The sequence below is a fragment of the Arachis hypogaea genome, chromosome 11 (genome assembly GCF_003086295.3).
Source record: "Arachis hypogaea cultivar Tifrunner chromosome 11, arahy.Tifrunner.gnm2.J5K5, whole genome shotgun sequence".
NCBI lineage: Eukaryota > Viridiplantae > Streptophyta > Magnoliopsida > Fabales > Fabaceae > Arachis > Arachis hypogaea.
Window position 1 is genome coordinate 15219922 of NC_092046.1, and position 16546 is coordinate 15236467.

A 16546-nucleotide genomic window follows, 5' to 3' on the forward strand; every position below is an offset into this window, starting at 1 on the left:
TAATAATTTCATTTATGTTTGAGAAGCTACATTTAGTTTTGGATAAATAACAAATAAGATTATTATTATTATTATTATTATTATTATTATTATTATTATTATTATTATTATTATAATTATATTTGTTTGCTTTTTACATAAGTATATATATATATATATATTTTTAATTAAATTTATATAATACAAAATTTTTTATCATTGTATTTATATTTAATATTATAATTTTTTTACATAAAATAAAATTATTATATGTTTGTTTGCTTTTTACGTGAGCATATATTTTTTTAATTAAATTTATATAATACAAAATCTTTTATCATTGTATTAAAAATTATTATGTGTTTGTTTATTTTTTATGTGAGTATATATTTTTTTAATTAAATTTATATAATACAAATCTTTTATTATTGTGTTCATATTTAATATTATAATTTTGTTTCACTCAAAATAAAATTGTTATATATTTGTTTGCTTTTTACATGAGTATATATGTCTTTTAATTAAATTTATATAATACAAAATTTTTTATTATTATGTTCATATTTAATATTATAATTTTATTTTACACAAAATAAAATTTATTTAAAATTTAATATTATATACATAATATATACTTAATATTTTTTTAAGATTCTAATATATTTTTTTGGGTTTGGTGAATGAATTTTTAACTTATTTTTTATGTATTATTTATTTTAATTTTAAAGTCCAGTTACTTTTTTTTTTTGTAAATACATGTTGCTTTTAATAGTTAAGTACGATTTTGGTTCCTAAGGTAGGGGATGGAAATTTTTTTCGTTTTCGACCTTTTTTTCGCTACAAAATTATCCCAAAGATTTCAGTTTGTTTTAAAATCATCCTTCGGACGAAAATACCCTTCCCCCTTCTTTCCCAAAATGCAGAAACAAAAGCAGAATGCAAAAGCAGCATGCAGAAGCACAAAGTAAAAGCAGTGAAACAACAACAATTAGAAGAACAACATCAACAACAACAAAGATAATAAAATCAAAGCAACAACAAAAGCAAAACCAGAAAAATTAAAGAAAAAAGGGTTGCAGCGGTAGTTGGGGAGGAGGGACTGCGGCGGTGAATTGCGAATAGCAAGGGGAGGAGAGATGCGGTGGTGGTGGCAGATCGCGTGGAAAGGACTGCGGCAGTGGTGGCGACGCTGCGAATTTCGACGAGAACGGCGATGCAGTAGTGGCGGCGGCATGGGTGTGTGCTGAGGAAGAAAGGAGCAGCGGCGACGGCGGCGACGTGGAGATTCCCCACTCTCCATCACAGGTGACGGTGCGGCGGTGAGGCAGCACTACCTTCCCCATCGTCAACTCTTTTTCTTCCCCCCACCCCCATTATCTTTCTCCTCCGTCGTTCCCTTTCTTTCTTTTTTTTTTATTTTATAATTTTTTAGTTAGGAATAAAATGGTAATAAAAATAAAAATACGGTAAAAAGGACGATTTTAAAATAAACTAAAACTTTCGGAATTATTTTATAACGAAAAAAAGGTCGGGGACGAAAAATATTTTCAACCCTTACCTTAAGAACCAAAATCGTACTTAACACTGCTTTTAATATTCATATACTATTTTTTGTTTTGTTTTAGACTTCAGTCCAATAAAAATAAAATTTATAAAAAAAATAGTTAATCTGATTAATATGTTACCTTTTTAAATTTAGATCATTTAAATAAAATATAATAAATGAAGAATTTCGATTTAATGAATTAACAAGATGTGTAGCACTCCATACTTAGCAATGAGCGATTAAAGATGAGCCCTCATATTTTAGTTAAAATTAAACTATTGTATGAAATCTTAATTAATAATGCATAATTTTTATGTGATTTAGGTATAATGCACTATCTCTGCTCTCGTTGGGAAGAAAGTGGGAGTTGGTGACAGCCCTTCCACCCTTTGTCTCATTTTGCAGTTGGCATCACTTCTTTATTCATTAAGCTAATTGGTTTGATCATTTGATGTAACATAATCAAGAAAAAATGAGAAATGGTTGATATAAAGTAGATAGCACATAACAGTTAATTTTTTTATGGAGGCCACTCAGATAAACACGCCTAAAACGTCTTTTTTTAAAAATGTTTCCATATTATGTTTTAATTAGTTTCTGTATAATTTATTCGATATTCCTCATCACATATTATTAAATTCCTCAAAAGATTTTCTTTCCAAAAACACTAAAAAATATTTAATTTGGACTAAAACAAAAAAAGTAATAGATTAACTATTAGATTTTTTTAAAAGATTATTTACATAAAAAATATATCACATTCATAAATAAATATATATATATATATATATATATATATATATATATATAAAACAAGCTCAAGCGTTTAAAAATTTTTATAAATAAAAAAATAATTAATTTATATTCGTACAATATATAAAATAATTACTATATTATTATTATATTATAGATTAAGATTCACTAACTTAATTTTTTTTATTTTTAATATAAGTATTAGAAATAAATAAAATTTTTATAATTAAATGTAGTGTAACAAAATATATATAATATTAATTAGTTCTTAAAAATTTTAAAAAAATAGTTTCTCATTTTAGTAAAATAACTATTTATTAAAGTAGACAAATTAATTATTTTCTTCTCATATACGATTTTTTTAAGACATAAAAGCAATTAATTAGGACATTGGTTAAGATAATTAAAGTCACTATTTCATTAAATTTTTAATTTAAATAAAAATTCTAGTTAATTTTGGTATAGAAATTTCGAATTTAAAAACATTGATAAAAATTATGTTGAATTTTGATTTATTTGATTTTCATTTAAATTAATCACTACATAAGTTAAAGTTCTGTTTTGAAGTTATATTCGAGCTTTAATCTGATTTTTAAAGTTTCAATTTACTTAGTTTGATTTTTTAACTTAGGTATCCGTGACTCATATTAGGGTTTTAAGTGTTTAGTTGAAAATAAAAAATAAGGTAAAAAAATTTCAATTGTCACATCAAATAGTCGCTAGAATGTATAATGTAGCAGTCGTTAGTCCATTTTAGCATGTCGTTAACGATTTTGTGAGACAGTGACAAAAATAAGATTAGGAACCAATGTGAGTCATAACTATTAAGTTGGGAGACATAATTGTTAGAACTGATTAGGAACCAATTGGGAGACATAATTTGTTGTTGCTTGATTAGGAACCAATTGTGAGTCATAACTATTAAATTGAGTAAATTGAAATTTTTTAAATTAGATTGAAATATAATTGTTAGAACTGAACCAGTGATCGAATCGATCAAGCTACTGATTCACTGGTTTATTGGTTCAACTAATAAATCACTGGTTGAACCGATAAAACTGGTCTCACGTAAATATAAAATATAAAATAGTTAAAAACTTAAAATTAAATTTTGAAATGCATATCTTCACTAAAATTTTATGAAGAATCAAGTCTCAACTTCTAAAAATAACTAATATAAAAAAAAACCATAAAATTTTAATACTACAATAGTATCTTATTTTGACACAATAAAAAAATAATTAATTCACAAAGCCTATCATCTAACTATAATATCAGTAGATTTTAACACTAACATCAAAACAAATAACCTTAATCGCAATACTAGCAATAAAATAGATCAAGTAAATTAATAAATTTTTAGTGAAATTTATATTTATATTAATAATGGTATATAATTAAAATATAATTAATTTTAAAAATAAAAAAACAAAAATTAAATTAAATTAGATATTTATGTATACTATATAATTAGTATTTATCAAATATAATACTTAGAAGTGCAATGGCTAAGTGGCAAGTAGAGGTTACTTTTGCTCCAAGGTTCTTGGTTCGAGACCTTGTGGAGACATTTTAAAAAATTTTTCAAGCAAACCAGTTTGGTTAGACCGGTTCACACCGATTTTATTCCTTAAACGGTCCAAAGAGTAAACCGAACTGATTTTATTCCTTAAACGGTCCAAAGAGTAAACCGAACTGGACTATAATCCAGTTCTAATCTGGTTCACTAGTTTTCTGGTCGAACCAACCGATCCAGTTCAGTTTTTGCAACTATGGATATAATAATGGTAATTAAGTTGACCATTCAGTTGTTTTAATGGTAATTAAAATCTAATAATAGTTTATAATAAAAGAAACATTCTTTTGCAACAATGAACCTATAGTAATAGTTAGGGGTGTTCATAGATTAGATCATATCCATATAAATCCACAGTATTTATCCGTATCTGATCTGTAATTTGAGAATATGATCTGATCTGTAAGATGATCGGATTGGATCGAATCGGATCCACACTCTAATCAGATAGAAGTAAATATGTTTAAAAAAGTAAACAAAAAAAATTATTGACTTTTTTTTATAAAAATAAATTTTTTTATATTTTTTATTTTATGGATATATTTGATATCTGATCCAAACATAAAAAGTGCAAATATCGAATTTGATCTAATGAGTTTAGTGCGGATTGGATCGAAATTTCAGCCATATCCCATCTGTAAACACCCCTAGCAATAATAACTAAAAAATTATAATGATTATATTTTTAACTGAGAGGAAGTGCAAAAAAAAGTACTAAATACAAGAACATTTAATCAAATATTAAAAAAAAATTTATTATTATTATTATTATTATTATTATTATTATTATTATTATTATTATTATTATTATTATTATTATTATGTACATTAAAAAATAACAGGCCAAATTATTGCCATAACATAATAGAAGTATGGAAGTTTATCATCCTTCTCTAATAGAGGAAACAAAATTCTTTTCAATAATTTATTTAACGTTTAGTAGAATAAAAATAAATTTTATTAGAATAAATTTTAGTATGAGTTTAATATTTTTATTCATCATAAAATATTTATAGAATTACTCGTAGATAAATTTTGGAAAAAAAAAAAAAACCATGATTTTTAATTTTATTTTTAAATAAACTTTATTTTTAATTTTAAAATAAATTTTATTTTTATTTTTTAATAATATTAATTTTTTACCGTCGTATATAATTATTCAATTATTTTTTAATCATATATAAATAAATTACTCTTAATAAGACTTTTTTGTGTTATTAAATTATTTTTTTTAAAAAAATAATTAATTATTAAAATAATTAATTATTAAAATAATTAAATTTTTTACAACAAAAATAATAAAAAATTATGAATGAAAAAAATTAACTATCCTGATACTTTTTTGTATTTTTATTCATATTTTAATTATAAACATAAATATAATTTAATTATATTATTTATGAAATGTGACTATAGATGTAGATAAAATTTAGTTATATTACTTATATATAGTTTCATTATATTGTATTGCTTATAAAGTTAGATTATAATTATGACAATAGAATTGTTCTTGTATTTTTATATGTGTGACTAATTGGTGGTGTTAAAACATTACTCTTAATTATAAATAAGGTTTATAATTTAAAAAATCAAAGACTCAATTAAAAAAATACGAAAAAAATGATGTTAAAATATTTTAACTCTTTAAAATAAAAATATTCAAAATTTAATTAAAAATTATTTAAAATTTAAACTCAATAAAAATTTATATTCAATGTGTTTTGTATTAAATATATTTAATAACCTATTATATCATATTATATCATATTGTTTGAAATTAGTTTTTATAATGTTAATTTTTTAATAACACTTTATTAGAAAAAACCATCTTTTCAGAATTTTTTAAAAACTAATTAATATTATATATATTTTATTACAATATATCTTGTTATAAAAAAATTATTTATTTCTAATGCTTATATTAAAAATAAAAACAAAATTTAAATTAGTAAATTTTAATCTATAATATAATAATAATATAGTAATTATTTTATATATTATACGAATAAAAATTAATTATTTTTTTATTTATAAAATTTTTTAAGAGCTTATATATATATATATATAAAAGATGAATGTGATATATTTTTTTATGTAAATAATCTTTTAAAAAAAAATCTAATAGTTAATCTATTACCTTTTTTGTTTTAGTCCAAATTAAATGTTTTTTATTGTTTTTGGAAAGAAAATTTTTTGAGGAATTTAATAATATGTGATGAGGAACACCGAATAAATTATATCAAAACCAATTAAAACACAACATAAAGACATCTTTAAAAAAAGATGTTTTAGGCGTGTTTATCTGAGTGGCCTCCTTTTTTTATACACATTCAATTTGGCCTATCACTATTTTTTTTTTCCTTCTGTTGGACTTAGTTTCTAATCTTCAATTATGAAAAATGTGAAATAAATTAGCCCCTTTGATGTGCAATTTCAAAACTTAATGGTAAAATTTTATGGATTTTTTTAATTTACAAAAAATTATTTATCCAAATAAATTAGATTACAAAAATTTTACAAGTTTAGACATTTAGTTGCGTTTTTGCATGCTGCAACTGTAAAAATGAAATTTACATGATTTTTTTGAGCCCATTTTTGGATTCTATGGCTGCAAAAGTAAACCGGAATTTTTATTTTCAATTTTTTCTAGGCTGAAAATGCAAAAATTATTATTTTTTATTTATTTTTGTTGACACCACAAATGAAAATGGAAAAACAAAAGTTGGCTTTGAAAAACCATGCGAAATTTGTTTTCTCGGCTTCTGAATACGAAATGAACCTAAATACACAAATTTGTTACAAATTTGTGCATTCTTATTTAAATTAGTAAATAGTCAATTTTTAAGAGAACCATAATTTTACTGTGCCAAAATTTGTTTTTCAGGTACGCTGGATCAATCTTTCTTGAGGCACGCAGTGTTAAGAGAAGGCTCTCTCTGGAATGATTTGAATTCTTTCATATTTTGGTGTTAGTGGTACCTGTCATGTATCATGAAAAAGGCACTTTCTTTGTATAGAGTCCCAATATTAGACAACTTTTAATTTCACAGATTATATAATCAATAATAATAACGATGATATATAGCTAGGAAACAAGTGACTAGGTAACAAAATACTGGGTTGCAAGAAAGAAAAGAAAAGGATATACCTCAAAAGGGATGAAAGCTAAGGAGTAAAGGACGTTTGGATGCTTCAAAGCAATAGAGGTTTTGTGGGGTTTCCCTTTGTCTAAATGTCTTTTGTGATGCCCAAATTGTCCTCCAGTATCAAGAAGACTAACGTTTGTCATAGAATCCACAAAATAATAATATATTATTATAATTGGTGGGTTAGATCAAATTTGGAATCCTCGCAATATTTGATTGTATAACCAGATCACGTAGCATTAGTTGATTTTTAGATAATAAAATTTGCCGACTTGTAATTTAATTGGTACAAATAAAATAAAATACAATCAAATAATAATTATTATATTAGTAAAAATTTAGATACAATTATCTTTATGTTAAGTTGATAATTGAAAATTTTTATTTAATAATTGTCAATTATTAATTTTATATAAAAATAATTACATGTGAATTTTTATTTATTATATTATAATATACTAGCATTTTTGTCCGTAATAACATTATGAGAATATAAATAGTGAAAGTTTGACACTAAATAAAAAAATTTAAAAATATATATATAAGAATAATATTTTTTTTTATGTGCATAATATTATGGAATTATTTTACAATATATTTAATTATAAATTTAATATATTTTCTTATAATTTTTTGAATTTATTTGATTTATATTATTTTATTAATTTTACTTTTTATAAATCAAGAAGGTAGAGCCGGATAGAGAATGAGATAAAAAAGAGAAAGATAAAGAAAAAAAAGAGAAAAATTTTGTTAATTTTGGAAGAAAAGATTTTATTTCAATTATAATAAAAGATTATCTCATTACACATTTTTGTTTGTCAAATTAGTAATACAAAATATAAATGATAGGTTTTATATAGAGTGAGAAGGATAGAAGGAAATAGAAGAGAGAGGTAGATAAGAAAATGAAGGGAGTTTATTAATTTTAAAAAAAAAATATTTTATCTGAATTTTAATGAGAAAGTATTATGTGACATATTTTGGTTGTTAAATTAGTAATATAATATAATTATATTTTAATTTTAATTTTAATTGTAAATAAAGAATGTCATATTACACATTTTAATTGTTAAATTTATAATTAGTTATTGATAATGATATATAGAAAAGATAGATTGGTGAAAGAATGAGAGAAATAGGGAAAGAAAAAAAAAGAGGAATAGGGTTTTTTAATTTTAAAAAAATATATATTTGATTTTAATTGTAATAAAAGAGTGATATGTGGGCTGATTTTTTTGGATATGATTTGTGGGTGTGTGTTATGCTGGGATATGATCATTACGGGTGATTTACACTGTTATGACGGTATTGCTTTTTTGAAATTTTGGGGGAAGAAATCGGTGCCACCGATTTGAAGCAGAGAGGAAATAACACAAATCGGTGCCACCGATTTGTATGAGGGAGAGGTTGATGGGTTTGAAATCGGTGCCACCGATTTGTGTGGGGGAGATGTTGATGGGTATGAAATCGGTGCCACCGATTTCTGGGTGGAAAAAGTTACCTGATGAGTGCAGTAATCGGTCCCACCGATTACTGGAGGCAGAAAATTTTATTTTAATCAGGGGTGCACCAATCGGACCCACCGATTTGGGGTGCAGCGGTCGGTCCCTCCGATTTGCCCGTTAGTGCATAAAAAAAGCGGATGGTGAGTTCACAGAAGTCCCATTTGTTCCTCGCCGTGTTCATCCTCTTCTCTTCTCTTCTCTGATTCATCTCCTTCATTTTTGTAAAAAAAATTCTGTGAGGTTGGGAATAGTCAAATACGTGTAGTGTTATGGATGATAGAGTTGTATTGAAGATTTATTATTACGGACGGATCTTATTGCAAACATATGAGAGAGTTCAATTTGTGTGTGAAAATTCATTAGATGTTGTTATTCCGTTCACATTGTCATTTGAGGAATTGAAAGGTGTGATTTGTGAGAAGATAGATTCTCAAAGATGTAGGAGAGTATCGTGTATTTTGTACAGGTATCCTTTACCTGTGTTTGGTGGGTTTGTTCAATTTTAGACCAAGTATGTGACGGACGAAGCGAGTATGCATGAAATGTTTTCAATGTACATGGAAAATCGCCACCGAATGTCGTGCATCGAGTTATATATTGAGTTTGAGTAATCTGAAGCAGACCGTAACATTGAATTGGAAGATTATAATAGTGAAAGCGAAGATGAATTTGAAAGTAACTATGAGATCGTCAGTCCAGGTGAAGACGAAGATGAAGCTGGCGGCGCCATGAACGCAGATGTGGCGGAAGTTGCAAATGCACTAGCAAACCCGCATCCGTTTCAGGAGCCTTCTTTCATGCGGTCGTTGGATTTGGAGGCTATGCACGCACCGGAGTTTCCGCAATATATGAATGCAGGTGCGTAAACCTAGGTAGCTATGTGAAACTCTGAAGTAACAGATCAATAAGTCGGATGAGTAATGTATGTGATATGTGACTAGGCATTTGTGACCATAGCGTTTGAATTTTTTATTAATTAATAGTTCTTTGTTGTGAATGATATTTAGTTGTTCTTTACGTAAATGGAATAGCGAAAAATAAGACTATAACGATCTTACATAGTAAAGTGTGTTTATTAATTGAGTTGTAATAAAAGACTTCTTACTGAGTACATAATGAAGCATTAATTACTTTTGATGTATGCAGCGTCTCCTGTTGTGGCGGATGGTGAGTTCACAGTGGGGATGAAATTCAGTTCAAGGGAGGCAGTAATCAAGGCAATGAAAGATTATACCATCCGGAGAGGTGTGGACTATTGGGTATATGAGTCGGAACTGACGATATTCTATGCCAAATGTACAGAATATGGGAATGGTTGTGATTGGTTGATCAGGGTAACCAAAATGCAGAAGAAGTACTGTTGGGAGATAAGGAGGTACAATGGAAGTCACACTTGTACCAGGTCTACTATTTCTCAAGACCATTCGAAGCTGGATTCCAAGACAGTTGCAGAAGCAATAAAGCCGTTGGTAGAGATTGACTCATCTATAAAGGTGAAATCAGTAATTGCTGATGTCCAGTCAAAGTTTAACTACACCATCAGTTATTGCAACGCTTGGTTAGCAAAGCAGCAAGCGGTCAAATCAATTTTCGGAAGTTGGGAAGCATCGTATGAAGCTTTGCCCATATGGTTTGAGGCCATGTGCCACAAAGAGCCATCAGCAGTGGTTCACTTTGAAACAATGCCTGCTTACCAGGGGGATGATTTGGTTCCTGATATACGTGTTCTACATAGAGTCTTCTGGAGTTATTACCCCTGTATAAGGGCCTTCAGACACTGCAAGCCAGTGGTGCAGGTGGACGAGACTCATTTGTATGAAAAATACAAGGGTTGTTTATTGGTTGCAGTCTCACAAGATGGTAATAACAATATCGTGCCTATTGCATTTGCCATAGTGGAGGGAGAGACTTCTGATGCATGGTACTTTTTTCTGAGCAACCTGCGTCAACATGTGGTGACACGTGATGGTGTGGGACTTATCTCTGATCGACACAATTCGATTAGGTCAGCTATTGAACGAAGTAATGGGGCGTGGTCTCCTCCTAGAGCTTTCCATATGTTTTGTATCCGGCATATTGAGTCCAACTTCTTGAGGAAGTTCAAGGCACCTTACTTGCAGATAACCGAATTATGACGGATGGCTAAAGAAATTACGTCTGGGTCGATGTATCCAATGCCATAAGCCTGCCAAACAAACTGGACACATCGAACCAGTTAGATGATTACACAACAATTAATTCACATAACAAGTTACATAAAGTACTTGTATTTTACAAAATACCTGTCCTTCTTGTAGATCATCCAACAACCTCCTGTAGTGCGCAAGCGTTTTATATCGGTAGGCATAGTTTTGACGGTCCCAGTTATGCCACCTGCCGACGGACAATCCATTAGTTAAATTATCTTACCATAAACAAAATACAATTTCTATCAATTCTTTCAATGTATACTTTAATCAAAATTACCTGTTTGCAATTGGAAACACTCCGGGATTGCCGGGAATCGGTGCTAGATATGGTAGCCGGATCCAAGCCCAACTGACCAACAGTGTCAGTGGACCGTCCATCTCCTTGCAGTCGACACGAGTTGCCCTACACAATGATCTATACAAGTGTGCCAGGCATGCCGAACCCCAACTAAACTGTATGATCCCACCGAAGTTGCGGAGCAAAGGAAAAAATTTCCAGTGCACCGCTGCACCCGACTTATCTGCAAACAGAACTGTCCCAAATAACAACATTATGTGATACTTTACATACATCTGCATGTGCACATCATCATTCAACAATATACGATCTTTCAAACCCCTAAACCACTTTAATTTTATAAAGCTCCCTCTACAGTCCGTCTTCCTCGGTGCAATTCCAAATTGGTGCAAGCACTCGGCTTCCAATGCCTCAAAGCTACTCATGGTCGGACCTGTAACCGGAAGACCATTTGTTGGCAGACCGAGAATTACCACCACATTCTCTAAGGTCACGACACACTCACCAACCGGAAAATGAAAAGTGTGAGTCTCGGGCCGCCATCTCTCAATCAGAGCATTAATCATTGCTGACTGACCTTTAATAACTCCAATTTGGGATACATAATAAAATCTAGTCTCGCGTAACTGTGGCTCAACAATTTGGTTGTATGGATCCGGCGGGTGTAAATGATCACACATCAACATCCTTGAAACCTACAATATCACATTTCCATTATAAGAACAAGTATAATATAACTATATTATTCAAAAACACAGTTATCCTTAACATGTCCATTATAACTAATTCACAGCATAATTGCATTTCAAACATACACATTAAATCTGTTATACAGTAAATCCTTCAATCATATTCATTACCTTATAACAAAAATTAATTAACCTTACACAATAAATCAGCCTCTATTATTATTATTATTATTATTATTCAAACAACATACATACTAATTTTATTATTATAATTATTATTCATATAAAATAGCATATTAATTTATTATTATTATTATTATTATTATTATTATTATTATTATTATTATTATTATTATTTTTCAAACAGCATACATACTAATTTTATTATTATTATTATTATTGTTATTATTATTATTATTCAAACAGCATACATACTAATTAGTTATTATTATTATTATTATTATAAAACAGCATACTAATTTTTTATTATTATTATTATTATTATTATTATTATTATTATTATTATTATTATTATTATTATTATTCAAACAGCATACATACTAATTTTTTTATTATTATTATTATTATTCAAACAGCATACATACTAATTAGTTATTATTATTATTATTATTATTATTATTATTATTATCCAACACAGTATAAAATCTAAATTTAGTTATTACTAATTTATTGTCTAAATTTTACTAAATTAAAATTCAGTTGTTAATGATCACAAATAAAATAATTAATTAAATTTTTATTATTAATCATAATAATTAATTAAACTCAATTACTAATACTGATAATAACAACAATAATATATCAATATCCATCTATTCCAATCTAATATATACAGATCTCATTCATACATACATACAACAATATATCACCTTTATCAGTACAATACAATTTATTAACTAACCATATCATTCATACATACATACAAGGTTTATTCCTATTTTAATTTCTATTTCTAACCACCTAATAATAAAATTATACATACATACATGCTTAATCTCTACTTAGTGCTATTATAATATATATATTGCTAATAAAATCTAAAATTATCACTATTATTATTTTTAAATAAAATTATTAAAAAATAAAAATTTACATCATTTGGATCTCCAAGATAATTAACAATATGAAGTTCTGGTTGATTTACTTCCTTAATTTTTCGTCTTCTTAGCATTTTTATTCAGATTTTTTACTGAGATGGTTGTGGTCCAACAATGGTGAAATGGTGGGGTTGAGAGTATGCAGAAAGGGATTGTTTGTGTAAGAGTAAAAGAGATAGTATTGGGAGGGTGAAAGAGATAGGGAAACGGGTTTTGAGGGGTGAAACACGCATAGGGAGTCACGGGCCACCCAGGAGCCAGCTGCATGCGTGACGCGTGGTAAGCGGTCACCAATCGGTGCCACCGATTTGCGTACCCACCGCGCCCTGAAATCGTTGCCACCGATTTCTGTCCCCCCAATCGGTGCCACCGATTTCTTCTACAACGCCGTCACATTTCCGTGAAACACCCCAAACTCCTATAACGTTGGAAACTCCTTCACCGTCTCCATATCAAAATTAAAAAACTCGTGATATGTGATATATTTTAGTTGTAAAATTAGTAATGTATAATAAATAGATTATCTATTTATTAATTTTGATGTCTTTTTCTAAAATTTGGCAAGATGACCCATTAATACATGTAAAGGTACTCAACTGTGTAAGTAGATCCCACGCTTATATAATATATATTGATGATTGATGTTAATATGTTAATACTTAATATAATATTTATTATTACATTTTATTTTTGTAATATACAAGGGCTTGACCTTTGCCCAAACCAATACAGCAAAAAGAAAAGGATGGGAGTGCGGTAATGTGGGCAGTTCGATCCCTTTTTGTCGTTATATATATATATATATATACGAACCTACTGAGAAGGAAAGTTTCATTGTTTTTCGCTGCACACACTTGCTGACACACAGAAAAAGGAAAATGAAAAAGAAAAGTACTGGAAGGTGAAGTAAAATTTCAGAAAACTAATTATCAAAAAAAAAATTTAAGAAAATTATTATTTCTACTTAAAAATGTTCAGAATATTGATAATATTATTAATAAAAAACAAAAAATTATTTTTAATATGGAGATAAAGATGGTATTTTAGTTGAATATTGATATTTGAAATGCATTACAATATTGTGGAGGTATAAAAAAATTGTTTAACACGCATCTTGCATGTTACCAAGATATTGACATGTGTCCAACACGCGGGTGCGTGTTGCTAAGATGATGACACGTGTTCAACATGCATCTTGCGTGTTGTCAGGGTGATGACACGTGTCCAACACGTCCAACATGCTTTCTGTGTGTTGATTTTTTATCTGCAAAATTTACCCATCTGTAATTATACCAAATAATCTCATTTTTAATAAAAATACTAATATTTTTTTATATAAAAAAATTAACCAAAAATAAAACTAAGATTATATTTATAAAAATGAATTTTTAATAAAATTATCCAAATTCTAAATATTTGTTGACTTCTTTAAAACATCACTCAAAATTTTAAAACTAACATTTATCTCTTCTATCATCTTCAAATTCTACCTCCACTCCATCCACTATGACTACCATCCTAATCAAACTTTATCACACAATTACTATTTATCACTACCATTTCTTTACATTCTATCTCTACCCATAACTAACTCTATCAATTTCAAATCATATTTGAAATTCATCATTTCAATTTTTACAATTTTTTGTCATTAACAACGTCAACCAATCACAAACAAATGGATCAATTTTAAAAAAATAAAAAAAAAATCAAATGATGTTCTTCTACAAGTTACATAAACATTTAACATCCATAAAAAAGAAAATCGTAGTAAACAACAAGAAAAGAAAGAGACACACACAACGATATCATAAAAGAGAGAGAGAAATAAATATGGAGAAATGAGAGGCTTTAAATATATCATAACTTTATAATAAGAGTATAAAATCATGAAGGTAGAAGTACAAAGAGTGTCAAAAGAGTTAAAAAGTAACATTGAAGGTGGAGGTGGGAAGAGATAGAGAAAGAATGGCGTGATAGTGGCAGGGTCACATATAATGACCGTCGAGCTCGAAGATGTAGAATAAAAACAAATGTGACCATAGAGGGAGAGAGAGGAGATGTAGGCAGTGGTGTCTGGTGGCTTGTAGAGGATGAGGAGGTAGAGTTGAAGAAAATAGAAGCTAAAATGTAGAGATGAAAATTTTGGATGATTTTTTAGAGGAGTCAACGAAAATTTAGAACTCAAAATTTTTGTCAAAAAAAAATCTCATCTTTTATAGGTATAACATTAATTTCATTTATGAGTGAAGTATCATTTATGTTTTCAATATTTGGAATAAGTCTCAAAATTATTTTTAACGTTTAAATCGTCTAATTTAAGTACCTAACATTATAAAATCATCTCAATGATATCCTGCCATTAGTGATTTGTTAACAAAGTTGATGATAAGATAAAATTGAAACGATTTAACAAAATTGAGACGATTTTAAAACGTTAAAACATTAAATAAGACGAATACTTTTTAAATAATTAAAATAGGACGAATATTTAGGAAATTTGATAAAAAAAATATTTAAAAAAAATCATATACACGAAACATAATCACCATAAAATACCTCCTTATTTATATGCTATTTAGATACGCATATTTTTTTTTTTATGTAAATTCTGACATAAATTTGTCACAGCAACCGCTCTATCATGAACAACAAAAACTCCTCTATTATGAATAGCAAATTAATTAGAAAACCATAAATATAAGTATAATACCCACACTTAATTGGTCCTAGGATCACTCACTCATATAAATGACATTATCATATTTTTCATCTCTCAAACTCACTAACACTTATAATAATAAGGAGAGAATTTTTGAAACAAATACTAAGTATTTTGGTTCATGGAGAGATAGATAACAACATACATATGAAACCTTTATATAGGCAAACCTTCGTAATAAAATAATAATTCTTATAACAACTAAGCACTAGTTGTCATAATTCAAGAAACATGTAGAAATTTTGACTAGTCAATTCCTTGTTCAATTTTGCTTCAAATTCTTAATCATCAATCTTGAAGCTTCCAATTCAATTTGATTTTGAACTTCTTCAATGTTCTAGTATGTTGTAGTTGTACTACTTTCTTGAATATTCTTGATTTAATTTTCTAACATTGCCTCCCTTAAATCAAGCTTGTAGAGTTTATCATTCCAAGCATCTTCTTCAACTTGTAAAATAACTCGGTCTTCAATGGCTTTGTAAATATATCTACAACTTGTTCTTCAGTTTGACAGTACTCGATCACAACTTTTTTCTCATTTACCAATCTCTAATTTTATGAACCCGAATATCAATATGCTTTGATCTTCCATGAAATACTGGATTTTTGCAAAGTGCAATAGCTGACTTGTTATCACAAAATATTGTTGTTGGAGTACTTTATTTCTCGTTCAATTCCTCAAGAATTCTTCTTAGCCAAACTGCTTGCGTTGCACAATTTGCTGCTGCTACATATTTTGCTTTTGCTGTAGAGGGTGCTACTACTGGTTGCTTCTTTGATGACCACGAAATTGCACCAAAACTAAGATGAAATACAAATCCTAAAGTACTTTTTCTTGTTTCTATATCTCCAGCCCAATCACTATCAGTGTAACCGACAAGATTCACTTCATTAGTATTTTCATAATAAATACCATCATTTAAAGTACCTTTGATATATCGAAGAATCCTTTTTGCCGCTTGCAAATGGTTGGTACAAGGTTCCTCTATGAATCTGCTAAGCAAACCAACTCCAAACACAAT

At 28.0% G+C, this 16546-nt stretch overlaps 1 protein-coding gene across 1 annotated transcript; it reads left to right on the plus strand.

The window, feature by feature from the left end:
- Positions 1–8398: 8398 nt before the first annotated feature.
- LOC112721043 (uncharacterized) lies at positions 8399–10643 on the plus strand. Its single transcript, XM_072205886.1, has 3 exons — positions 8399–8624; positions 9130–9366; positions 9655–10643. Exons 1-3 carry the CDS (start codon positions 8399–8401, stop codon positions 10641–10643), a joined length of 1452 nt encoding a protein of 483 aa, XP_072061987.1.
- Positions 10644–16546: the final 5903 nt, after the last annotated feature.